General features: G+C 43.2%; 3 protein-coding genes across 4 annotated transcripts in view; 2 read left to right on the top strand and 1 right to left on the bottom strand.

Annotated features, from left to right (window-relative positions):
- Positions 1-7,759: 7,759 nt before the first annotated feature.
- Positions 7,760-13,476, bottom strand: LOC117890206 (DNA repair protein complementing XP-C cells homolog). 2 transcript variants are annotated; one of them, XM_034794936.1, is made up of 7 exons: positions 13,302-13,476; positions 12,985-13,201; positions 12,137-12,927; positions 8,977-10,781; positions 8,456-8,923; positions 8,222-8,390; positions 7,760-8,163 (listed from the first exon to the last, which is right to left on the bottom strand). In XM_034794936.1, exons 2-7 carry the CDS (start codon positions 13,176-13,178, stop codon positions 7,886-7,888), a joined length of 3,705 nt encoding a protein of 1,234 aa, XP_034650827.1. In that variant the 5' UTR covers positions 13,179-13,201; positions 13,302-13,476; the 3' UTR covers positions 7,760-7,885. The 2 variants fall into 2 exon arrangements, with proteins under 2 accessions (XP_034650827.1, XP_034650826.1); XM_034794935.1 differs by having other exon boundaries at positions 12,985-13,476.
- A 149-nt stretch (positions 13,477-13,625) lies between these two features.
- Positions 13,626-14,877, top strand: LOC117890211 (G patch domain and ankyrin repeat-containing protein 1 homolog). The gene is made up of 2 exons (XM_034794943.1): positions 13,626-13,641; positions 13,770-14,877. Exon 2 carries the CDS (start codon positions 13,804-13,806, stop codon positions 14,803-14,805), a length of 1,002 nt encoding a protein of 333 aa, XP_034650834.1. The 5' UTR covers positions 13,626-13,641; positions 13,770-13,803; the 3' UTR covers positions 14,806-14,877.
- A 722-nt stretch (positions 14,878-15,599) lies between these two features.
- The window catches only part of LOC117890204 (transient receptor potential cation channel trpm), a 41,113-nt gene continuing 36,483 nt past the window's right edge, over positions 15,600-20,229 (top strand). The window contains exons 1-2 of the mRNA XM_034794924.1: positions 15,600-15,738; positions 16,783-17,135. The gene's annotated coding sequence lies outside the window, so the exon portion shown is untranslated. The remainder of the gene's footprint in view (positions 15,739-16,782; positions 17,136-20,229) is intronic.

Below are 20,229 nucleotides of genomic sequence, written 5' to 3'. Positions count from 1 at the left end.
TCACACTCTGATTCTGTAGTTGCCGCTGGCCGCTGCCTCTGCCTATGACGTGGATCTGTAGTGTGCGGCTTTAGGGGAGGGGGGCGAGCGAAAATAGCGTGTTGGCGTGAGAAGTTATGTAGATGTAGATGACAGGTGTAGAAAAAATGTAAAATGTCAAATGTAAAATTCGAAAAAAATACACAATATGGTACAGGTACACTGACTGAGTGCCGGGTATAAAAGTTGTGACGCGTAAGATGCGTCTCACACGTCCCTTCTCGTTTTGTTTTTTCAATGGCAGAATTTTATTCCTATGTTTTTTTTCAGAGGTATCGATTTCTTTTTTCACATACATAGCTTAAGCACTAACCATATAGTATAGTAGATACCCAGTTCAGTAGAAGCAAAACGTCACCGCTGAATGTGCGTCTCGGAGTCCCAGGTTTCTGCCAAAGTCCCAGCTACAAGTATTAGTGCGTGTAGAACACGCAGCTAGAAGCCCCAGCTACATGTGTATTAGTGCGTGCAGAGCACGCAGATAGAAGCCCCAGCTACATTTGTATAAGTGCGTGTAGCCAATGATTTTTTAGCTCTCCAAACCGGTTTTGGCTTGATTCACATGGACACTGCAAGTAATGTATGGCTTGGTGCGTTGACTTGCTGAACTGCGATGGGACAAAAATTCGTTTTGATGATTTGATTTTGTTTTCGGGGCTTGGCGTATGAACCTGACCTGCCGCAACATGTGCAGAATGAGGGGTGGGGGTTGGTGGCCAGACCCTGGTTCCAGACCCAGATCTGATTGTAAGGAACTTTGTTTACGTGTAAAACTTATTGATGCAGCTCAACCGACTCTCTATAGTTTTTGATGAAAATTACCTTAAACGACGCCTAATTGATATTATATAGTTTTTTTTTTCGATTTTCCCGAGTTTCTAAGCTCAAAAAATCGCAAATAATACCTCACATAAATTAACATTTTTGCATTTCAATGCTTAATATTTCCCAGACGGTACGCTAAATTCACAAAGTGTTTGGGTCCACTTTTTAGCTGCATCAATCAGCTTTTCAGATAAATAAGGTTCTTTACAACCAGATCTACAATACATTACCTCTGAAAAAAAACGTTAAAAAAATACCAGGCTTTAAAAATGTCGTTTTTAGTTTTCTTTTATCTTCAAAATTGTGAAAACAGCAGATTTTCGCGATTTTCGTGGTTGGAAGGTGGCGGGCCGAAATACACTTGTAACAGTGTGAGCATACAGCCATCTGGATGCAAAATTGGGTGGCTCTAGCTTTTATAGTCTCTGAGATCCAGGCGCTCAACAAGACGGACGGACGGACAGACAGACATGGCTAAATCGACGCGCCTATTGATGCTGATCAAGAATATATATACTTTGTGGGGTCGGAAACGTTTTCTTTTCTGCGTTACATATATTCACTTTGTGCACAAATTGAGACGATTCACATTTTTGTAGTATGTAAGTAGTTATAGTTGTTAGTGTTGAGCATTCTGGAGCATTCATACTGTTAGGTTTTTAGTAGGAGAAGTTCGCGGCCCACAGTAGCCCACAGCAGAGCAGAACAGAGAGATCAGGGCAGCAGATCAGAGCAAAGAGAACGGCGACACGAGCCAAGCCATGGTAGAATCATGGTAGGATTACTAATAGGTAACGTATTCACCACAGTGCTTCTCATTCGAGGACCATATGCAGAACGTAAAACGTTTGCTATCTCTCTCTAGCGCTTGCCTCTCTGAGCGTGGTGAATAAGCTTATGGTCCTCCACTCAGCTGACGACGTTACCTATTACTAATTCGTAGAATTAGCGAAATTTCGACCATATGCAGAACGTAAAACGTTTGCTATCTCTCTCTAGCGCTTGCCTCTCTGAGCGTGGTGAATAAGCTTATGGTCCTCCACTCAGCTGACGACGTTACCTATTAGTAATTCTACCATGCCGCAGCTAAGGGCTCGCGATCGCCACGCGGAGCTCGCCTCGGAGAGTAACTTTTTGGCAACCAGGCGGACAAGTCGCGATCGCTGCGGGGAAAAGTCCCCAAGTCAGACACACGTGGGCAGTGACACACGGAGAACGAGGACAAGGCGCCAGGCGAGGAGACCCAAAGAAGAAGCTCGAGAGGATCGGGTAAGCGAGGCTGCGTGATGCATCCCCTTTTGGTACGACTAAGTCTGGTGCGAATTAGGTAGAAAAGAACTAAGGAAAGAATAAAGAAACAAAACTAAACAATGTGCTCGTGTATAACAGTGTAAATTTAACCCTTTCCCCCTCCCAAAGTGCAAAACGGTAAGTGTGGTCGCCCACCGTTGGAGGCCCCGCTGGGCTGGTCGCAGGTCATTACCGCGCCAGACAGCGGGTTCTCAAACGGCGCGTGCCTGTCTCCGGAACGGGTGCTTCCAAGGTACTACCAGGGGCACTCAAGTCGGAGCAGACAGGGGCGGCTACACTGCCAGAAGGCGCATCCGCTAACCACCGATCAGGTTCCCTTTTCGCCCCATACGCCCACCTTTCCACACACGGCGTACCCATTTCCGCAATCTCGGGTCCCGGCACTTTAAAAATTTCTGTAAGGTGGCCATGGAGAGGCTGAGCTTACCTCAGCCTTCGAAAAAACTACCTTACAAAATACAATATACATACCCTATTTACTCTTCGAGTACCGGGTGGAAGTTCGATTTTGTCGAGTAGTGATATTATAGCCAGTATGAATAAAATAATTTGCAGTGGCTTCCCACCACCCCGTCCAGCAGCTTTGCTATACCCCATTCAGTGTGTGACACTCGGGGAGGGTGCGAACTAAAAGGGCGTGTTTGTGGGAGAAGTTATGTAGATGTAGAAACAAATTTAGATGTGAAATTTAAAACCACTAAGGTACAGTTATACTGGCTGAGTGCCGGGTATAAAAGTTGTGATGGGTACGGTACTTAAAGATTAAACCCAGGAAAAGTTTTTAAAAATTATTCAAATAAAATGCACCTATAGAAAAAAAACCATAATTCATGAAATCCGGTTTGGTCTCTTAAGGAAAAAAGTTAGATTTTGTAGAGTAGTGTAATCATCTACACTGGAATGAATATCCTATAAACAAAGCATTGAATAAATCTTTCCCTATTTGATTTGAGAACGAACGACAACGAACGGGTCTCAGAACGTTCTTCCTCGTTTTGGATGTGTTCTTTGAATATTCCTCTACTTAAGTTTAAGTCTAACTCTGTGCATCGGACCAGCTATTTATTGAGTGTTAATAAAAATGAATAGACCCAATTAAAGATTCCAAAAACAGAATAGTTAAAATAGTTTTAAATATGTAGTTGAAATACAAATCTGTAAAATGGCCTTAGGGAGAATCGGAGAGGAGCATCGCGGAGTTAATATACAACAAGACTTATCATTGGCTGAGTATTATAACGTACATTCATACATATGTGTGTATGTATGTCGAGTACTTGAAGGCTCAGAGCTGTTTGCAGCATCACCAGACGAGCAGCAAGACACCCCCTTCGGACAACTTCGGGTCGACGAGGAGGCATTTGCATGTGACTGAATTAAATGACCTTAATTCCTGACTATGCTAAAGTAATGGAGTAATTTGCTTTAGTTTACTAGTCGTCTGATGCATTCCATGCTCTGGTAGAGATTTGACTTCCACCCCTATGCTACTATGAGAAGTTTACTCAATTTATGACGCTTTGGAGTTGGAACCAAATAAAAGTTTTTCCTTTCCTTCATACTATTTTTAAATGTTCGCTATCGATGTCCTTATACTACTCAGCCAAAGAAAAGTCTTTTTGTATATTAACTGATCCCAAATAATATTACATGATGATTATGCAAATGGAAAGTTACCAAAACATAAAATTTGTGTCTCACGCGTCACTTAGTCATTATGTATGTACATAAGTATGTACATACATACATACATATTTATGTGTGAGCACTGTCTTACAGGGGTGAGGGTAGCCACTGCAAATGATTCCGCCATTCTGCCTATAACAAGAATGCAATCTAGGCAATATGCCCATTCTCTACGGAACTGCATATTTGGATTTCTCATACATACATATGTATGTATGTATATAAACATGTAAGGTAGCAGATTTTCGCACAATGTGGGGTCGGGGCGTAATTTAATTGTAATAGTGGGATACCAAAGACAACCCTGCAAACAATTTCTATCGCGGAAGAATCCCAGGCGACTCCCAAGAAGATGAAAATGATCGCCAGCCATATCGCTTTTTTATCTTTTTCTTAGCTTCTGTCGGGAGAAAGAGTATTCCAGAAGATTCGTCGAAGAGCCTTCCTGTAGAGTCTTCCAGAAGAGTCGCCACAGAGTCACCTAGAAGACTCACAGAAGTGGTTTGAATTTTTGTTTCTATGGCAGAACTTTTTTTCCCCGTACTCGAAGAGTAAATAGGATATATTGTATTTGTGCGAATAACGGTTGTATGTAACGCAGTATACAGTGGGGAGCAATGATGAGTACATGTTCACAATAACTGACTTTCGTCGCCCATAACTTCTAAACGCATAATGCAAAAGTAACATCCTCACACCATTTTACATCAACCGGCACTTTTCACGTGGTAGGTAAATAATGGTAAAGCAAACCCGAAAATTTCATATTAGAATAACAATTTGACCACGGATGATTGAAAACGTGTTATCAGGTCTGATGAGTCCAAATAATCATATGGGTGGCAGTAATGTTAACGTAAGACCGAAAAAAGGCTTCAAGGACATCATATCAAGCAAACCATGAAACATGCCGGTAGATGTAAAATGATGTGAGGATGTTTCAGGTGGTGGTACGATGGCCATACTTGGCCATCTAGAACAACATTGATAGTATTATGCGAAAAGAACCTATTTGGGCCTTAGAAAGTGCTTGTTACTAAATTGCGACATTATAAGTGCGGCTTTTGGGTCTGCTAGCGCCTTAGGGCGACAAAATTTCGCGTCTTTTCCACTCTGATCACCACCGATTGACTAATGCCAAGTTTTTCAGCAGTATTAGCTGTAGTGAGCTACACAATAATATTTACATTTTCTAGATATTGTTTTTTCTGTCTCAGGTGCAGCATAGGCACTATGTAATAAATTCATGAAATCTGCTTCGATTATTATGAGAAATGTCTTAATTTGATGTTAGTATTACTAGAATATAAACAAAAAATATTTAACACCAAATCTGCAGGCAATTGTTGATTAGAAAATTTAGAAATATTAAATAAGTGAAAACAACGAAAAGTGCATAAATGAGTACATGCGACTTTTTTTAGTTTTTTATTTTTCGCTATTTAAAAGCTTCACATTTGTATTTTTCTGGTATTGCCTATTTGTTAAGGATAAAGTGATTGATGTCTACAAAAAAATTGGTTACGTTTGCATTATGCGTTTAGAAGTTATGGGCGACGAAAGTCAGTTATTGTGAACATGTACTCATCATTGCTCCCCACTGTATCTATTTACATATATAAAAGAAAGTCGTATTTGTTACAACACTTATAACTCGAGAACGGTTGGACCGATTGCCATGGTTTTTGATTTGTTGGATTTGTTTCCGTCCCGAGTAGCAGAATTCATCTTAAAAACAACTTATGGCCTGTTTGTTGCGGCCTTAAAGCCAAAACTTTATTTTTTTCTGAAGACATCATTTGTGTGTTCAGAAATTTGTCTAAAAACTTCATTTGTTGTTCATTTGTATTTGTTTAATCATATTTAATATTTGTTTTATTTATTTGTTTAATCTAATCTAATCTAATCTTTACCAGCGAAGCAGTAATGCAATTAGGCAACGGAATATCGCGAGTTAATTATCTGATGGAGAACGAGAAATTGCACGAGAACAGCGCCGCGTTAGTATGGAGCAAAGAAGGGCCTTAATTAATGCAATTGATGATGGAAATGGCGGCTTATTTTTTTTGGATACCCCAGGTGGAACTGGGAAGACATTCCTCATGTCATTGATTTTGGCCACTGTACGTGCGAGATCCGAAATTGCGGTAGCAATTGCTTCTTCTGGAATAGCGGCCACATTGCCATTAAACCTTCAAACTACTGAACAACCGACATGTAACATTTCGAAAAACTCCGCATTGGCCATAGTTTTAGTAGCATCAAAAATCAACATATGGGACGAATGCACAATGGCGCACAAACGCGCATTGGAAGCACTAGACCGAACATTAAAAGATCTGCGCAATGACTCGAGATGTTTTGGTGGTGCAGTGATTTTATTATCTGGCGATTTCCGACAAACACTATCAGTCATTCCAAGATCTACTGCTGCCGACGAAATAAACGCTTGCCTCAAAGCATCAAATTTGTGGCGATATGTAAAGAAACTTCAACTGTCTGTAAATATGAGAGTTGCATTGTTGAACGATCTATCTGCTGATGATTTCTCGAAGCAATTGCTGACTATCGGTAATGGCCGTGTTTCTGTCTACAAATCGAGCGGTTTGATTTCATTTCCTCCAAATTTTTGCAATTTCGTATCATCAAAAGACGAGCTTATCAACAAAGTATTCCCGGATATCATTGCTAACCACAAAAATACTAAATGGTTAAGTGAGCGAGCAATTTTGGCCTCTAAAAATAAAGATGTAGATGACCTCAATCTTATAATTCAAAATCAAATCGTAGGTACTCTGTATTCATTCAAATCTATCGACTGTGTAACAAACGAAGAACTTCTTCTTCTTCCACTAATTATCCAACTGAATTTTTAAACTCCTTGGATGTGCCTGGTTTACCACCGCACAATTTAAAACTTAAAGTTGGCTCGGTAGTCATCATGCTTAGAAATTTAAACCAACCAAAACTGTGTAATGGAACGCGTTTGGTGATAAGAAAACTGATGAGCAATGTGATTCACGCGTCGATACTTAAAGGAAAATTTAAAGATGAGGAAGTTCTTATTGCAAGGATTCCGATGATCACAACGGATATACCCTTTGAGTTTAAACGAATTCAATTCCCGATTCGTCCTGCCTTCGCCATGACGATCAACAAATCACAGGGCCAATCCTTGACTATTTGTGGCCTCAATCTAGAAAATGCATGTTTTTCTCATGGTCAATTGTACGTGGCATGCTTACGTGTCGGCAAACCATCCGCTTTATTTGTTCTTGCGCCTGACCAAAAAACAAAGAATGTCGTTTACCACAAAGTGCTTGAATGAAAATCCTATTACCATCGCATTGGATCATTGCAACCTATAGAAGATGCACAGCATAAATTCTTGCAAATATACTTCATGGGCAATATGGAAGAACAACTTGACAGGCGTCAAGGGATCAACACAGCTACGAAAAGAGAAATTCTTCAAGATCTGCAGCAAATGCTTCATGAACATCATGCATTGGTCAGGCTGTTCAAGACTGCTTTAGAGCGCATGCCAAGTGATTGCAATTCGGTCAAGTCAATTAAATACATTTGCAACATTCGTTTTTTAAAAACAGGTGCATTAAATTGGGCGTCGTCATCAAAATCTCTGTAGAGATGCCTGAGCTAAAATTGGTTGAGCAGATCTGGAATACGTGTGCACCCATGCATTTGTCGAGAGCCTGGACCCAGCGCTAGAGCCAGGCAGAACAATTCGTGTGCAACAAAATCGTATGGCGACACGAATCTTGATTTTATATTGTTATGGGTGATATCACAGTAGTCTGGATTCAAACTATGGTCCAATATAAACTATTTACTCTTCGAGTACCCGGTATAATAAATAAGTGAATTCGGAAGGAATTACATGTAATCGAATTTATCGCACAATTTATTTATATCAAACATAATTTCAAGCTTCGAACTGAGACAAAGGAGGAATTCAATTTCAATCGACATGAAAACACAGAAAATTAAACATTTAAATTAAACATTAAAAATTGTATTTCCTTTTGAGCCGTTCGCGAATGATCAGACCCTTGATGAGCTTCTTCCAATTGCCGAAGACTCGGGTCTCATACTTCTCATGCTCTTTGCGCGCCTGCTCCTGCTGATCCTCTTCCCAAGCCGCACAGACCACTTCGCGGAACTCTTCACAGACAATGAAGCCGTCGTACGTGGGGTGGCAAGCGCCCTGGTGGAAATCAAAGCCGACCACTGCATTTGCACAGTCTATGTTCAACTTCTTGCAAACGCGCATCAGTCCCGGCACTGCCAATAAACGAAAAATACTCATCCAAATTCATTTTTGGTAGGTCGATTAACTTACGCCTCAGGTGCACCGTCTTCTTAGGAAGCATGCAGGCTTTGAATAGTTCGACATTGCCGTAGGCATTGCGTGGTACAATGCCGTTCTCCGCAGTGGGAGGTTCGTAGTCTTGCGTTTGCCAGTAGCCAAATATCTCAAGGGGTTGGTCTTTAATAACAGAGCGTGTTAGCTAAAGAGAAAATTTAGTTTACATTAGTCACTGACGTTGGTCGATCGCTGTGTAGATGGACCTACCTTATCCCACTTGGGACGCGCCTTGACAGTCTTGTAGGGCTGCTCACCCAGCTTCACAACGCGGGCGCTCTTCAGCCAAATATCTCGAGAGTGCAGAAGGTGTACACAATCTCTTGAGTAGACAGCTTCCCCCCTGATAAAACCAAGAGTTGGCGCATCTGCTGGATAGAGGCCCTGGAACTTGAGAAGGTGCCGCTCGAGAACATACAGCGGATGGTCTTTAAATTCGGTTATAGACTTGGGAAGGGGTTTCTCCGTGTGTATTCGCCTTAGCTGCTCATCCTCGCAAATATCTCTTTTGGTGCGACGACCCAGATACGGAGCGATGGTTTCATCGATCCAGGCTTTTTCAACACGTGCCTTACGAACGATGGAGCTCCAATTGGCGCAGTAGCGAGCAGTTACATCCTTCAGACTCTGATCATCCTGGAAAGCAAATACATAGGCCAGGCCTGGAGAGGCATTTCTCTGCAAGGGCACGATATTAACATATATGTTGCCTCTAGAATTTTATATCTTACCCTTATGGTGTCTACGCAGTGCAGCTTTCCCTTGAACAAGTCAATGCAGATCCACTGCTCTTCCACCTCGGACCAGACCTCCACCCACATGTCCGCTGCGTCAAGCCTCTGCTTGCCTTTCGATCCGCTCTCATCATCTGTGGACAAGACTCGCCTGTCCTTGCGCAACTTTTCCACTGCCTTGGACAGGATCGGCGCCTTTTTCACCGGCCTGGCTGGCTCAAATACTTCGTCGGAATCTTGCGGCTTATGCAGCTTTTCCAGCTTAAGTCGCTTCTTGGCCACTGGCAGGTCGTCGGTGCCATCTAACTGAGGTATGGTAAGTTTTCCGATCTGCTGGCGAGGCCGAAGCTGCCGTCCAGCAGATGTTGTAGCCTCAGCCTCTTGGCCCTTCCTCCGCGTTTGGCTCGTTGTTCTGTCTGCTCTTACAGCAACAGACTTACCCGTTAAAAAATTGGGCGAGATGTGGACCTTTGGAGACTTGCTACGCGAGCGTGTGTCTCGCACACTTAGCTGTTTCTGATGCTGCGGCTCATGCTTCTCTGTGGGATTTGCGTTCTCCGCGTCACTGTGCTTGGCATTCTGCAGTTTGGATTTCGAAAACACCAGCTTGGGAACGACGGGCGATCCGATTTTCTGTGGAGTCCCCGCTATATTATTTTGCAGAGCAGCCGGTTTTGGCTTATCAGATGCTTTGCGCGTACGTCCTGCTATTGGGGAGGACGCATTTAGAGGAGCCAACCTGGCTTTCTTGTTCTCGTCTGTGCCCGTGATTCCTGTAACCGGTCCGCCACGCTTTACCGCCGAAAACTGCGGCCTGGCTGCTTTCGAAGTACTTGGCTTTTCCTCGGAGCCACATTCTTCGGTCTTTGGATACGCTTTGTGGCCGCTTTTAGGTGGGCTTTCGTTTTCGACCACGCTAGAATTTAGTGTCCGCTCTCGTTGCTCCTTGACTATCCTGGAACTACATCTTGTCTTGATGTCTTCAGACTCTTTTTTAGTCGGCATAGCTGCATTGCTCTCTTTCTTAACACTTCTTAAACTGTGTGAGCTGGGACTGGACTTTTTAGGTTCGGTTAAGGGGCGTAGCTGTGGCTTGCTACTATTTATCACCGGAGCAGCTTTGCGCTCCATCGTTTCACCAGTGGAGTCGTCGCTCTTATCATCGGAATCTACCGTCTGATTCTGACTTTGACTCTTATTTTTTTCATTTGATTTCAGCTTGATCGGAATTAGGTCACTGGCTGCGGGCCGCAGCGGCATTGGCTGCAGATTCACGATCAGCCGGCAGTGCATGCCCATTCCTCGTGCAAGTATAACAAATATGAATATAAGATCCTGCTTGCACCGAGCTTCCTTGCGCCTGATTTGAGATAGTATTTCCTTGATAATGCCCTGCTTGGTACCCTCTGTTTGCTCGGGATACAAGTGGGGGCTCAGAAGTTTGACTGCAGTTTTGAACCAGGTGACAAAAGATTGAAGATACTTCAACTCTGTGCCCCGCTCCGTTGGGTAGGCCTTCTTGCTTGGTAGCAGCTTTAGCGCCCCTGCCATTAGCTCGGTGTCGCCCAGCAGCCGATTGTATACCATGCTGCGCGACATTTGGGCCATCAGACTGACCTTGTGCTGCAGCTGATACCGCTCCTTAATGTCGCGGTTGAGACGACGTTTGAACGCCATTTCCAGTTCCTGCTGGGTCTTCTGCTCCTTGCTAACGCGGCCGGGCTGCTGGCCGACGTGAATTTCCAGATCGCCAGAGATGTTTGGAGTGGCGGCACCATCCTCGTCGCTGCCAAGTTCCGCGTCTGAAATGGGAAGTGGAGTGGGGTACAATGAGGAAGTGGTAACACTCATGGTATGGTGAGGGACTTGAGACTAGGGGAATGAACAGCATAGCAAACCACCCCCGAGAGAGCATAGAGCAGAACAGAGCCATTAACTCCTTTTAACATTTTGCATTTATTTATTTCATTTAAAGTGCGCTTAAAGTTTTAATTACTGAATTATTTAAAAAGTACAATCAACATTCACTAAATTGCGCTAAAATTGCGGACTCTGTTTTTTTCCCATTATTTTTAGTCTTAGTTTTTGTTTTTGATGCTAATGCTAAATACTTTGTGGAATGAATATAGTTTTGCTAAAGTAAATTCGTTAAACATCAGTTCTAATTGGTTAGGTTAGCTATTTCTTGTTCATTTTTGTTCGTTTGAAACACTTGAAATTGCCATAAAGTAATTACACAAATGTTTATCCTTTTTCCTTTTTGCATTTGAAATGTGCTTATATTTTGGACTTAAGTTTGTTTTCTTTTCCCCTCATCGAAAAGATCAAACTCCCAAAAAAACAAGCATATGTATTTACATATGTAAATACATAGCTTTATATGTATATGAAGTATGTAAGTGCATTGCATGTTTTCCGTAAACTCGTGGGTGCAGACAATTAAACCACATTTAGATACAGAAAATCAAAATCATTTGAATTATCTTTCAGAAATCATCCCATTTAATCCCCCCAACTTTGTATTCTGTCGCTTACTCGTGAAATCGTATTTAAAAACAGCATTTAAGCTTTTGTTGCGAGCAGCCAGCCTCTATAATACTTGAACTTTCGATTTCGTTTCATAGTAGGTTCATATGTGGTACGCACGAAGATGTGTCCAGATTCCGACAAATACACCACTCGACTTGTTGTCGCTGCGACTGGCTGGCTAATTGTTCACAGGTTATCATGAGTTATTTTTAGGTATGTTTCTTTTCGGGTTAAAGCAAGCATTCTCAACAAAAGCCATGGTCTACTGTGTTTTAGGGAATGTGTTAAGCTAGTTCTTCAGTCTGATCGACTAACAATATATTACAGTAAATAGGTACATATGTATGTATGTATGTATGTATTTATGTATATAGAAGAGATACATAAGACTACACAGCTTCATTCCGTTAAGTACCTTACGAGTGTAAGTAATTTCTATGTTCACTGGACAAATAAAGTAGAAAACAAAACTACAGTCTCATACGGAGCAATTTGGAAGCTTTTGTTTTTCAGATACCAGGATCCCGTTAATACCATACCATCGAGCGCCACAACCAACTTTCATAAGCATGCTCCACACTACAACCTCATTCTGGAGCGTTGACAAACTACTTGTATTTCCTCCTACCTGCCACTTCCTCAAAATCGGAGTCGTCTGTGTCTTGAGCAGCAGCTACCACAGTGGACACGGGCCGCGTCTTTGTGTGTCGCTTTATGCGCGTCGACTTGGTCTTGCTTAGACGGGGCGGTCCGTCCATGGGCGGCGAAGGGGCTTCTGCTGCATCTCGTCGGCTAGGCCGCTTCTCTTTCACCTCGTCCTTATCGGCGTCTAAAGCCTTGGCGTAATTCTGATTCGGATTTTCGCCCAATGCAAGCAGTGCATTGACATCCATCGTTGCAGCACGATTTTTGGCTGATGCGGCTGTGACGGCGCGGTTGGCCAGCGCATCTCTGGTGCGCTCCAGACTGTTGGCATTCTCTAAGAGACCGCGGAAGTCAAACGCATGGGTTGCTGTGTCCTCGACGCTACTGTCGTTGTTATCCTCGGAACCGGAGTCAGAGTGAACTTTAATTCCCGCATTGCAATCAAATTGGGGCGCTGGCGACTTATCCTTCGACGATGGTTGAGCCGAAAAGAAGCTCGAGCGCAGATCGAGGTCAGCGGGATTAACCAAATAGTCGTCTACACTGCATTCACTGCTAGAATCAGCATAGTTCCGATCCTGTGCACCGCTTTCATTGGGCGTTCTTGCGTTTTTTGAACCCGACGCTGATGGCGAGTTCTGCTGGGAGGGCGAAGTGGGAAACGTCTTGGGCGGCGGTCGGTACTTGTTGTACAGTTTTGAGCGCAGAGATTGACCACTTGCCTTGCGCTTCTTTACTAAAGCTCCCTTTATGCCGCTCGGCGGTTTCTGATCTCTACAGAAGCGGAGTGTCAGAGAAATCAGAACGAATATCCGATGATTGACTGCTTACCTCTTTTTTGATGCGCCAGCAGATGATCGGCCGCTAGGACCTGCAGAAGGCGCCGTCCCTGCGGCCTGCATCTCATCGAAGTCGCTATCGTCGTCGTCCGATGATTCGCCGCCGCGAGCATCTTTGTTGGGCTTCCACTCATCCTCGCTGGCAGAGAACCCCTCGGAGACCGATTCGTCTTCTTCGTCGGACATTGTTCGGACTGTTCCCGTTTTTCCTGGGCGATTCACATTTAGGTATAGAGCGTGCTCTTACGGTTATTGATTTTACTGCGCAGTTAAATTACAGCATGAAGTCGCGATTTCTGAACGCCTTACCGCTGTTTCGATGTTTGTTAACTTTCCTTTCAGGCTTGCAGGTAGTTCATTCAGTGTCATATACGCTTGTTTTCAATTTTTTTTAAATTTCAGTGACATTTTAAACAAGTGAAATTTACATTTGCGCGGTTGGTAAGAAAAACAGGCCAAAAGCAGAGGGCGAGAGCTGCGTCAAAATGGCAGTGTTGGTAAACGCCACACGCAAGGAAAAATATATCGAGTATATTTCGTATATTCCGCAAATATTACATAGCAGCGGGACAAAACGTTTTAGTCTGATAATTATCAATAATGTTATAATTTAATAATCAAAGTGAATCCGGACGTAATATAAGAAAAGGTATAAAATAAACTAAACTTAACCGGCAACGCGTAAAAATAAAAATGAAAAAAAAACATCTATCGGGAAATCCATTGACAGATCCGATACAACGGTTGCAGCACTAATTTTTATTTGTTTTACAACAGTTGCACATAAAATGAGTGTTTACCTTTCTTGCAAATGAATTCAGCTGGAGACGAATTACATCCAAACTGGTTAGCACTAACCACATTGCCGCTGCAGCTGAAATGTTTCGTCCGAGCCGGCCACGTAGAACCTGCCCCGCCACCGATAAACGTGACAAAACACGAAATAAATGGCCTGGACGGAGATGAAGTCCAAATGTTTTACAAAGAAGTTTTGGAGACACCAGCCACTCGGCCAGCCTTCAGACCGACACTAAAGAAGTCCAATGAATCCAGGAGAAGTGTTCAGCTGCCGTTCGACAAGAGCAGGTTCTTCCGTCTTGCCATCGGCAACAAGGTGGAGGAGATGTCCCAAATGCACATCACAGACAAGCAGCTGAACGCCTGCGACGGCTACGGTTGGACGGCTCTCATGATGGCTGCATGTGATGGCTGCAAGGATGCTGTGTCATGGCTTCTACATAATGGGGCGCAGACAGATGTCCGAGATAAATCTGGTAACACGGCTCTCGCACTGGCTAAGCTGAAAGGGCACACAGAAGTGGTACAAATTCTTGAAACGTCACCGAGCCCAACTGAAGATGACACACAGGGAGAAATAGAGACGACAATGCCCTTCCACTGTAGTGTCTGCAAAAGGAACTACAAGGAAACACCGTGGAAAATTCATCAAACATCCACCGTGCACCAGTTCAATATGAAAGCGTTTCCGTCCCACAAACTGGTAAAGTTCAATATATCTGCGAAGAATCGTGGCCTGCAGCTTATGGTCAAGCAGGGCTGGGACCGAGAGCACGGTCTGGGGCCCACCCAAAGTGGTCGCTTATATCCGGTGAAAACTGTGCTACGAAAACTAAGATCTGGCCTCGGGATTGAGCAGCCACCCGCTAAGGTTACACACTTCAAGGAATTCGATCCGAACGCGACAAGGCGAAAAGATCCAGGGCCTCAGCAGCGACGTTCTCGTCAAGATATGCAGCGGGAAAAATTGCGAGACTGGAAGCGTAATCGACGCCTTCGTAATGAGCTACATTAAGTTGAAACTTTGGACAGATGCCAATAATATAGTAACAATAATAAACTATAGTAGTTTTAAAATTTTTGCTAATGTAATGCATTTTTATTATGATAGTTGAATGCACCTAAAAACGAAGTACATATAGTAAGTGTTGTGCTAGCAACAATCCAAGTGCTATCAACAGCTGACGGTTGACAGAATGGAGAGGATTTTCATGTATAGCCTCTTTTCCTTCTATGCGCTCTCTTCTCCCTTTCGATTGACTAGGGCACCACACAGTTGACACCGTTTCCGCTTTGCGCCTGCGCCCTGCGTCTTGCCTCTTGTCCTGGTCCTGGCTGGTATATAAGGAACTTCTCCGAATCCGCTCCCTGAGTTGTTTTCGGCCTGCAGCACGGTGAAGTCTGCCCAGTGCTTTGATTTCTTTATCCTATCCTGTCATCTACGGCCGCAAACGAAGCGCCATAAAAATAATTCACTCAGTGTGCGTGTTTTAAAGTTGTTCATACCCCGCATTACACGAGAGCGGTGGGAAGAGTGGGCCGCACGAAGGTCAGCAGTGTGTTCCAGTTAGGCAAACTGCAGATAAATAATTAACGCCACCCGTTCCTGAAACACCCAGGAACGAAATTTACTTGATGGCATTATAGCTGGTAGATGGTTTTTATGGTTTTGGCGCTCATTAGCAAAAAGTATGTAATACTTCGATGGTCTGGCAGCACTGCTTCGATCAACGCGAACAGCTGTTCAATGTGTGTGTGTTGCGTCTGTGTACCAGCGCGTCTCCATCTCTCGTAATTGTTGTTGGAGCTCTAACGTGTTCGGTTCGCAAACGCCTGAGGGAGAAAAAGTATTCCCAATAAACGTACAAAAGTGCCGACGATCCGGCAGCAATTGAATTGATCTCCGCGTTTGATAACTCTTCGGCGCCTGTGGTGCCTGCTCAGTGAAGTGCGACGCGTGTGTGACCCAGCCAATGCAAAGTGGGGGCCCAGTTTTGCATTGCTGCTCCGTGATTCCATGTGATCGCCCTCTGGTCGCATAGAATTCCCATTTCGATAGGAATTTATAATGCCCGTGGCTTGTGGAGGGCGGATTCGATCAAATCAATTTACATATGTACATACATAGTACATATGTTCATCCATATACTCGTGTATTTCCCTTTAGGTTTATTTCTGTGATTGGTTTTGTTTGCATTGGACGTGTTTGTTCCCCAGCTTCTCTGTCACTCTCTTCATATACATATGTATATGTACATTTGTATGTACATAGGTATATATGTACATATATATTTGCTTATCTCGCTCGATCGCCACATACTCGTGTACTCACGCAGCCTCCCCCTTCTATTCTTTCTTTGGACTTGTGATGCATTCTCTTGCATTTAAAAGTTCGCTCTCTGAGAACTGTCAATGCGAATCAATTAAATAAATTAGTTGCTCATCGGAAACGAATGAACTCCTATGTACCTTCAGTTTCCACTTGTAAATAGAGGTCCAGGAATAAAGTACACTTTGGTGAAACAAATATCGTAAATCTTTAAAATCGTAAACCAAACAAATGAACCTATCGAGAAGAGCCATGGCGAAATTTTCGGTTTGTTTATTGTTATAAAATAAGCCCAAAGAACGGTGCAAGATACCCATCCTACATCCCACCCGCACCGAAGAGCAAAACGAAAAACGAGAAAAATGAAATGCCGAAAACTTCCGGGTCATTGCCAGTCGGCACTGGCAGGGGCCTCCTCCTTCCTACCTCTCCCGGTCGCTCCCAGTCGCTCAAATATCCCTCCTACCATCCCTCTGCTGCTCTAGAGTACACTTGAATTCGAATTTTTTCCTGTGCTGGAAACAAACACTAAATGTGCATATAAAATACATTGAAATAAAACGAAGACAAATAAATACATACATACACAGATGCATACACAGATATTAAATGAGTTGAAACGCAGAATTGCTCAACAAGCTATATTTTCCGGAATTCTTTTAGATTGTTTACCCACCCAGCCGCAGCGAATTGTCGGATGCGAGAATTCAGTGATCGGCGAATAGCAATTAAAGCAATTACAACAATTATAAACAACAAACAACATAACGCAATACAAAGTGTTTGGACTTGAAAAAACACATTTAACTGTGCCTAAACTGATCCAATAAATAATGCATATAGTCGTACAGTACAGGCCTTAATACACGATTAGTGACTACAAGAAAAGCCGCATCAGCAGATTTGTCCATTCAAAGTCAACTGGATATACGCGATAGTACGAGGATATGATAAAATAGGTGTATCTGCAGCTTGTTTTGCTTGGACCTATGAACCAAGTTCTTTGCTTTCCCAAGGTAAGGATTTCATTGAAAAGGCGCTTGTGTGACGGGGTGCCTGTGTGTCTGTGTGTAATTGGCATAAATCTTTCTCTCCCTGGTGGAATTTATTATATCACGAAGGTGTTGCATACCAACCGGTGCTTGAAATGAGAACTTTTGGCGCAAATTGCTGCTGCTGGCCCCGGATTCGGGCAGGGACCCGTGCAGGCGACGCTCATGGCCTTGTGACGGGGGGGGATGAGCATGGAAAAAAATTAACAAAAATTAGGCATGAAGTTTGTTAGCAAGCTCGCAATGTGTTGTGGTTTCAAGGGCTTAAGAGCTTTTCGTATGAAAACAGCAGTAATTAACATTAATAATAAGGGGAAGAATAGTGTTTTAAGAGAGGAAGGGAATTACGTCTGATTGACGACAACGACGTTATTTATTTTCCCGACATATGTACATAAATACATATGTACATATGTATGTATCAACATACACACATATCTTCACATTTTCATTTGTATGTACATATGCATGTACCACATACATACATATGTATGTACATATGTAATGTCCCTGTGCATGGGAGTTAGTGTTGCCTGCATTATCTTTCGAGATAACTGCTGTCAGGGTTTCTCATTTGAATATCATATTCTTACATACATATGTACATACATATATGTATATGAACATACATACACATGTATTTAACTTAAAAATAATGTGCGTGCATCTTGTGAACAAGCTCGAAGGGAGGGTTCCGTATGTGTGTTCTCCGTTCCCCCCGTCAAGCAACAAACACGAATTACTCTCTCCGAGCAGCAACCTTAACCCCAAGAAGTGTCCTGTTATAGCTTCCTAATTGCTTCATGATTTTCTCGGCGGCTCAAAACTGTCACAAAAACACTGATAAAAGGGACGTGTTAGACGCTTCTTATGCGTCACAACTTTTATACCAGGTACTCAGTGGTACTTCTAGTTTTTATACCCGGTACTCGAAGAGTAAATAGGGTATATTGTATTTGTGCGAATAACGGTTGTATGTAACGCACAGAAGGAAACGTTTCCGACCCCATAAAGTATATATATTCTTGATCAGCATCAATAGCCGAGTCGATTGAGCCATGTCTGTCTGTCCGTCCGTCCGTCTGTCCGTCCTGATGAGCGCCTTGTACTCAGAGACTATAAGAGCTAGAGCCACCAAATTTTGCATCCAGACTTCTGTATGCTCACACTGTTACAAGTGTATTTCAAAAATGAGCCCAGCCCCTTTCCGCCTCCGCAAAAGGGCGAAAACCTCCCAAATCTACAATTTTGATAACAGAAAACTAAAAACGCCATTCCGTAGGGAATGACCATATCTATCAGATCACCAAATTGGGATACGATTGGATCATTATTATAGCCACAATGAAGAAATTAAGGGAAATTAAAGAAATTCCCTACGGAATGGCTTTAGTTTTCTTTTATCTTTAAAATTGTGGATACAGCGCATTTTCGCGATCTGCGGGGCGGAAGTAGTTGGGGCGATATTTTGAAATACACTTGTAACAGTGTTAGCATACAGCTATCTGATGCAAAATTGGGTGGCTCTAGCTTTTATAGTCTCTGAGATCCAGGCGCTCAACAAGATGAACGGACAGGCGGACGGACGGAAAGACGGACAGACGGACAGACGGAAGGACGGACGGACGGACAGACATGGCGATATCGACTCGGCTATTCATGCTGATCAAGAATATATATATACTTTATGGGGTCGGAAACGCCTCAGTCTGTGTGCTAAATTTGTTCCGCACAATTACAATATACCCCATTGACTCTTCGAGTACCGGGTATAAAAATACTGATAAAGCTTTTGCTGGTGGCCGGCTGGGACGGCTGACTGAACAGGCTTCACACCATTGTTTTCACTGTTGCAAAAGTTAATTAACCTCCGGGGAACGAAACGGGTCGTCGGAGTCAGCTTGATTGAATTTCTTTAAAACGGTTAATTAAATACTGATTACAGATTGTTCAGTTCTTCCCACGCACCAGCAAGCCACTAACCCAATTTTGGGACAGGGACAGAAACGGTACTCCCCTCCCTTTCCACATCCGTACGAGGGTAATCCGGCCGTTTTTGCTAACGTTCGATTGAGCTTAAGAGAGAATGTAGCGAAAGTGTTTTGAAAAGCAAAATTATTCCATTGAGCGTGTAAAAGCCAAGCCCAATCTGAGCCAAAGCGACAGGCGGGAAGCGCGTGCAAGGATTGGAGTCCTAGGGCTGCTTGTGGCAGCAACCAAGTCCACTGGAGCGAGAAATCGACTTAATGCATTAAACTAGAAAAGGTGAAAAGGAGGAATGCCAGCGAAAGCGAGTGCCAGTAAAGCCTCAACCACTCGCACACGCTGCCAGAATGACACGTACTCGTAGAGCTAACATATGCGAGCAATAATAAATACAATGGAGACATGCAGGTATCTCCACGAAGGTCTGTGGAAATGCAGGGACTGCCAAGTGCCAAGTGCCAGTGCCCATTGCACTTACTCTCGCATATTCATATCGTCCCATTGATACTTATGTATGAAAAAGCTAACAATCTTGAGACCCAGACAGCCTCAGCAATCGCAAGACCAAAGTCAACAAGTAGCCATAAAAAACAGAGAGGACGGAAACACCCCCACATAAACAGGCACAGATAGAGATACAGCGATAGATACGGATCCAGATATCCCAAGACTTGGAGCAGTACGTCAGTGATGGCGACAGGGCACACACAAAATTCAAGGTTCTCGCTCTTACTTAAGAAAAGTTTTCTTACTAAGATAAAAACACTGAAACCTAAGCACCTACTCGACACTAACCAAACTGCGTCATTGGGAAAAAGATATCTGTCACAGCTCTCCCGAAGTGCGAATCTTCAGCAACATATTCTTGCTTAGAAAGATTCATCAAATTTAAAGAAAGTTGGTGTGATATTTGTGCTCGAGATGCTGCAAATGGTGGAACACTCGCACAATAAGCACATGCCATGTGCCATGCGAGTTGCTGCTAGGTAAAATGTGTTTATGTATGGCGAAAGACGGATTGACTTCATCGCACAAAGAAACATCAAGAACAGAGCACAAAATACTCTGTCGT

Source organism: Drosophila subobscura, chromosome E, assembly GCF_008121235.1.
Source record: "Drosophila subobscura isolate 14011-0131.10 chromosome E, UCBerk_Dsub_1.0, whole genome shotgun sequence".
NCBI lineage: Eukaryota > Metazoa > Arthropoda > Insecta > Diptera > Drosophilidae > Drosophila > Drosophila subobscura.
Note: the sequence above shows the minus strand (reverse complement) of the source record. Positions and strands in the feature narration are given on the sequence as shown.

What these genes read in the sequence shown, in the direction of transcription:
- LOC117890211 (XM_034794943.1), top strand. Translation starts at nt 13,804, where the DNA reads ATGAATTCAGCTGGAGACGAATTACATCCAAACTGGTTAGCACTAACC.
- LOC117890206 (XM_034794935.1), bottom strand. Translation starts at nt 13,178, where the DNA reads ATGTCCGACGAAGAAGACGAATCGGTCTCCGAGGGGTTCTCTGCCAGC. An exon ending in ACTGCGTAGACACCATAAGG is followed by an intron (nt 8,924 to 8,976) that starts GTAAGATATAAA and finishes GTGCCCTTGCAG; the next exon opens with AGAAATGCCTCTCCAGGCCT. An exon ending in GAAGACGGTGCACCTGAGGC is followed by an intron (nt 8,164 to 8,221) that starts GTAAGTTAATCG and finishes GTTTATTGGCAG; the next exon opens with TGCCGGGACTGATGCGCGTT.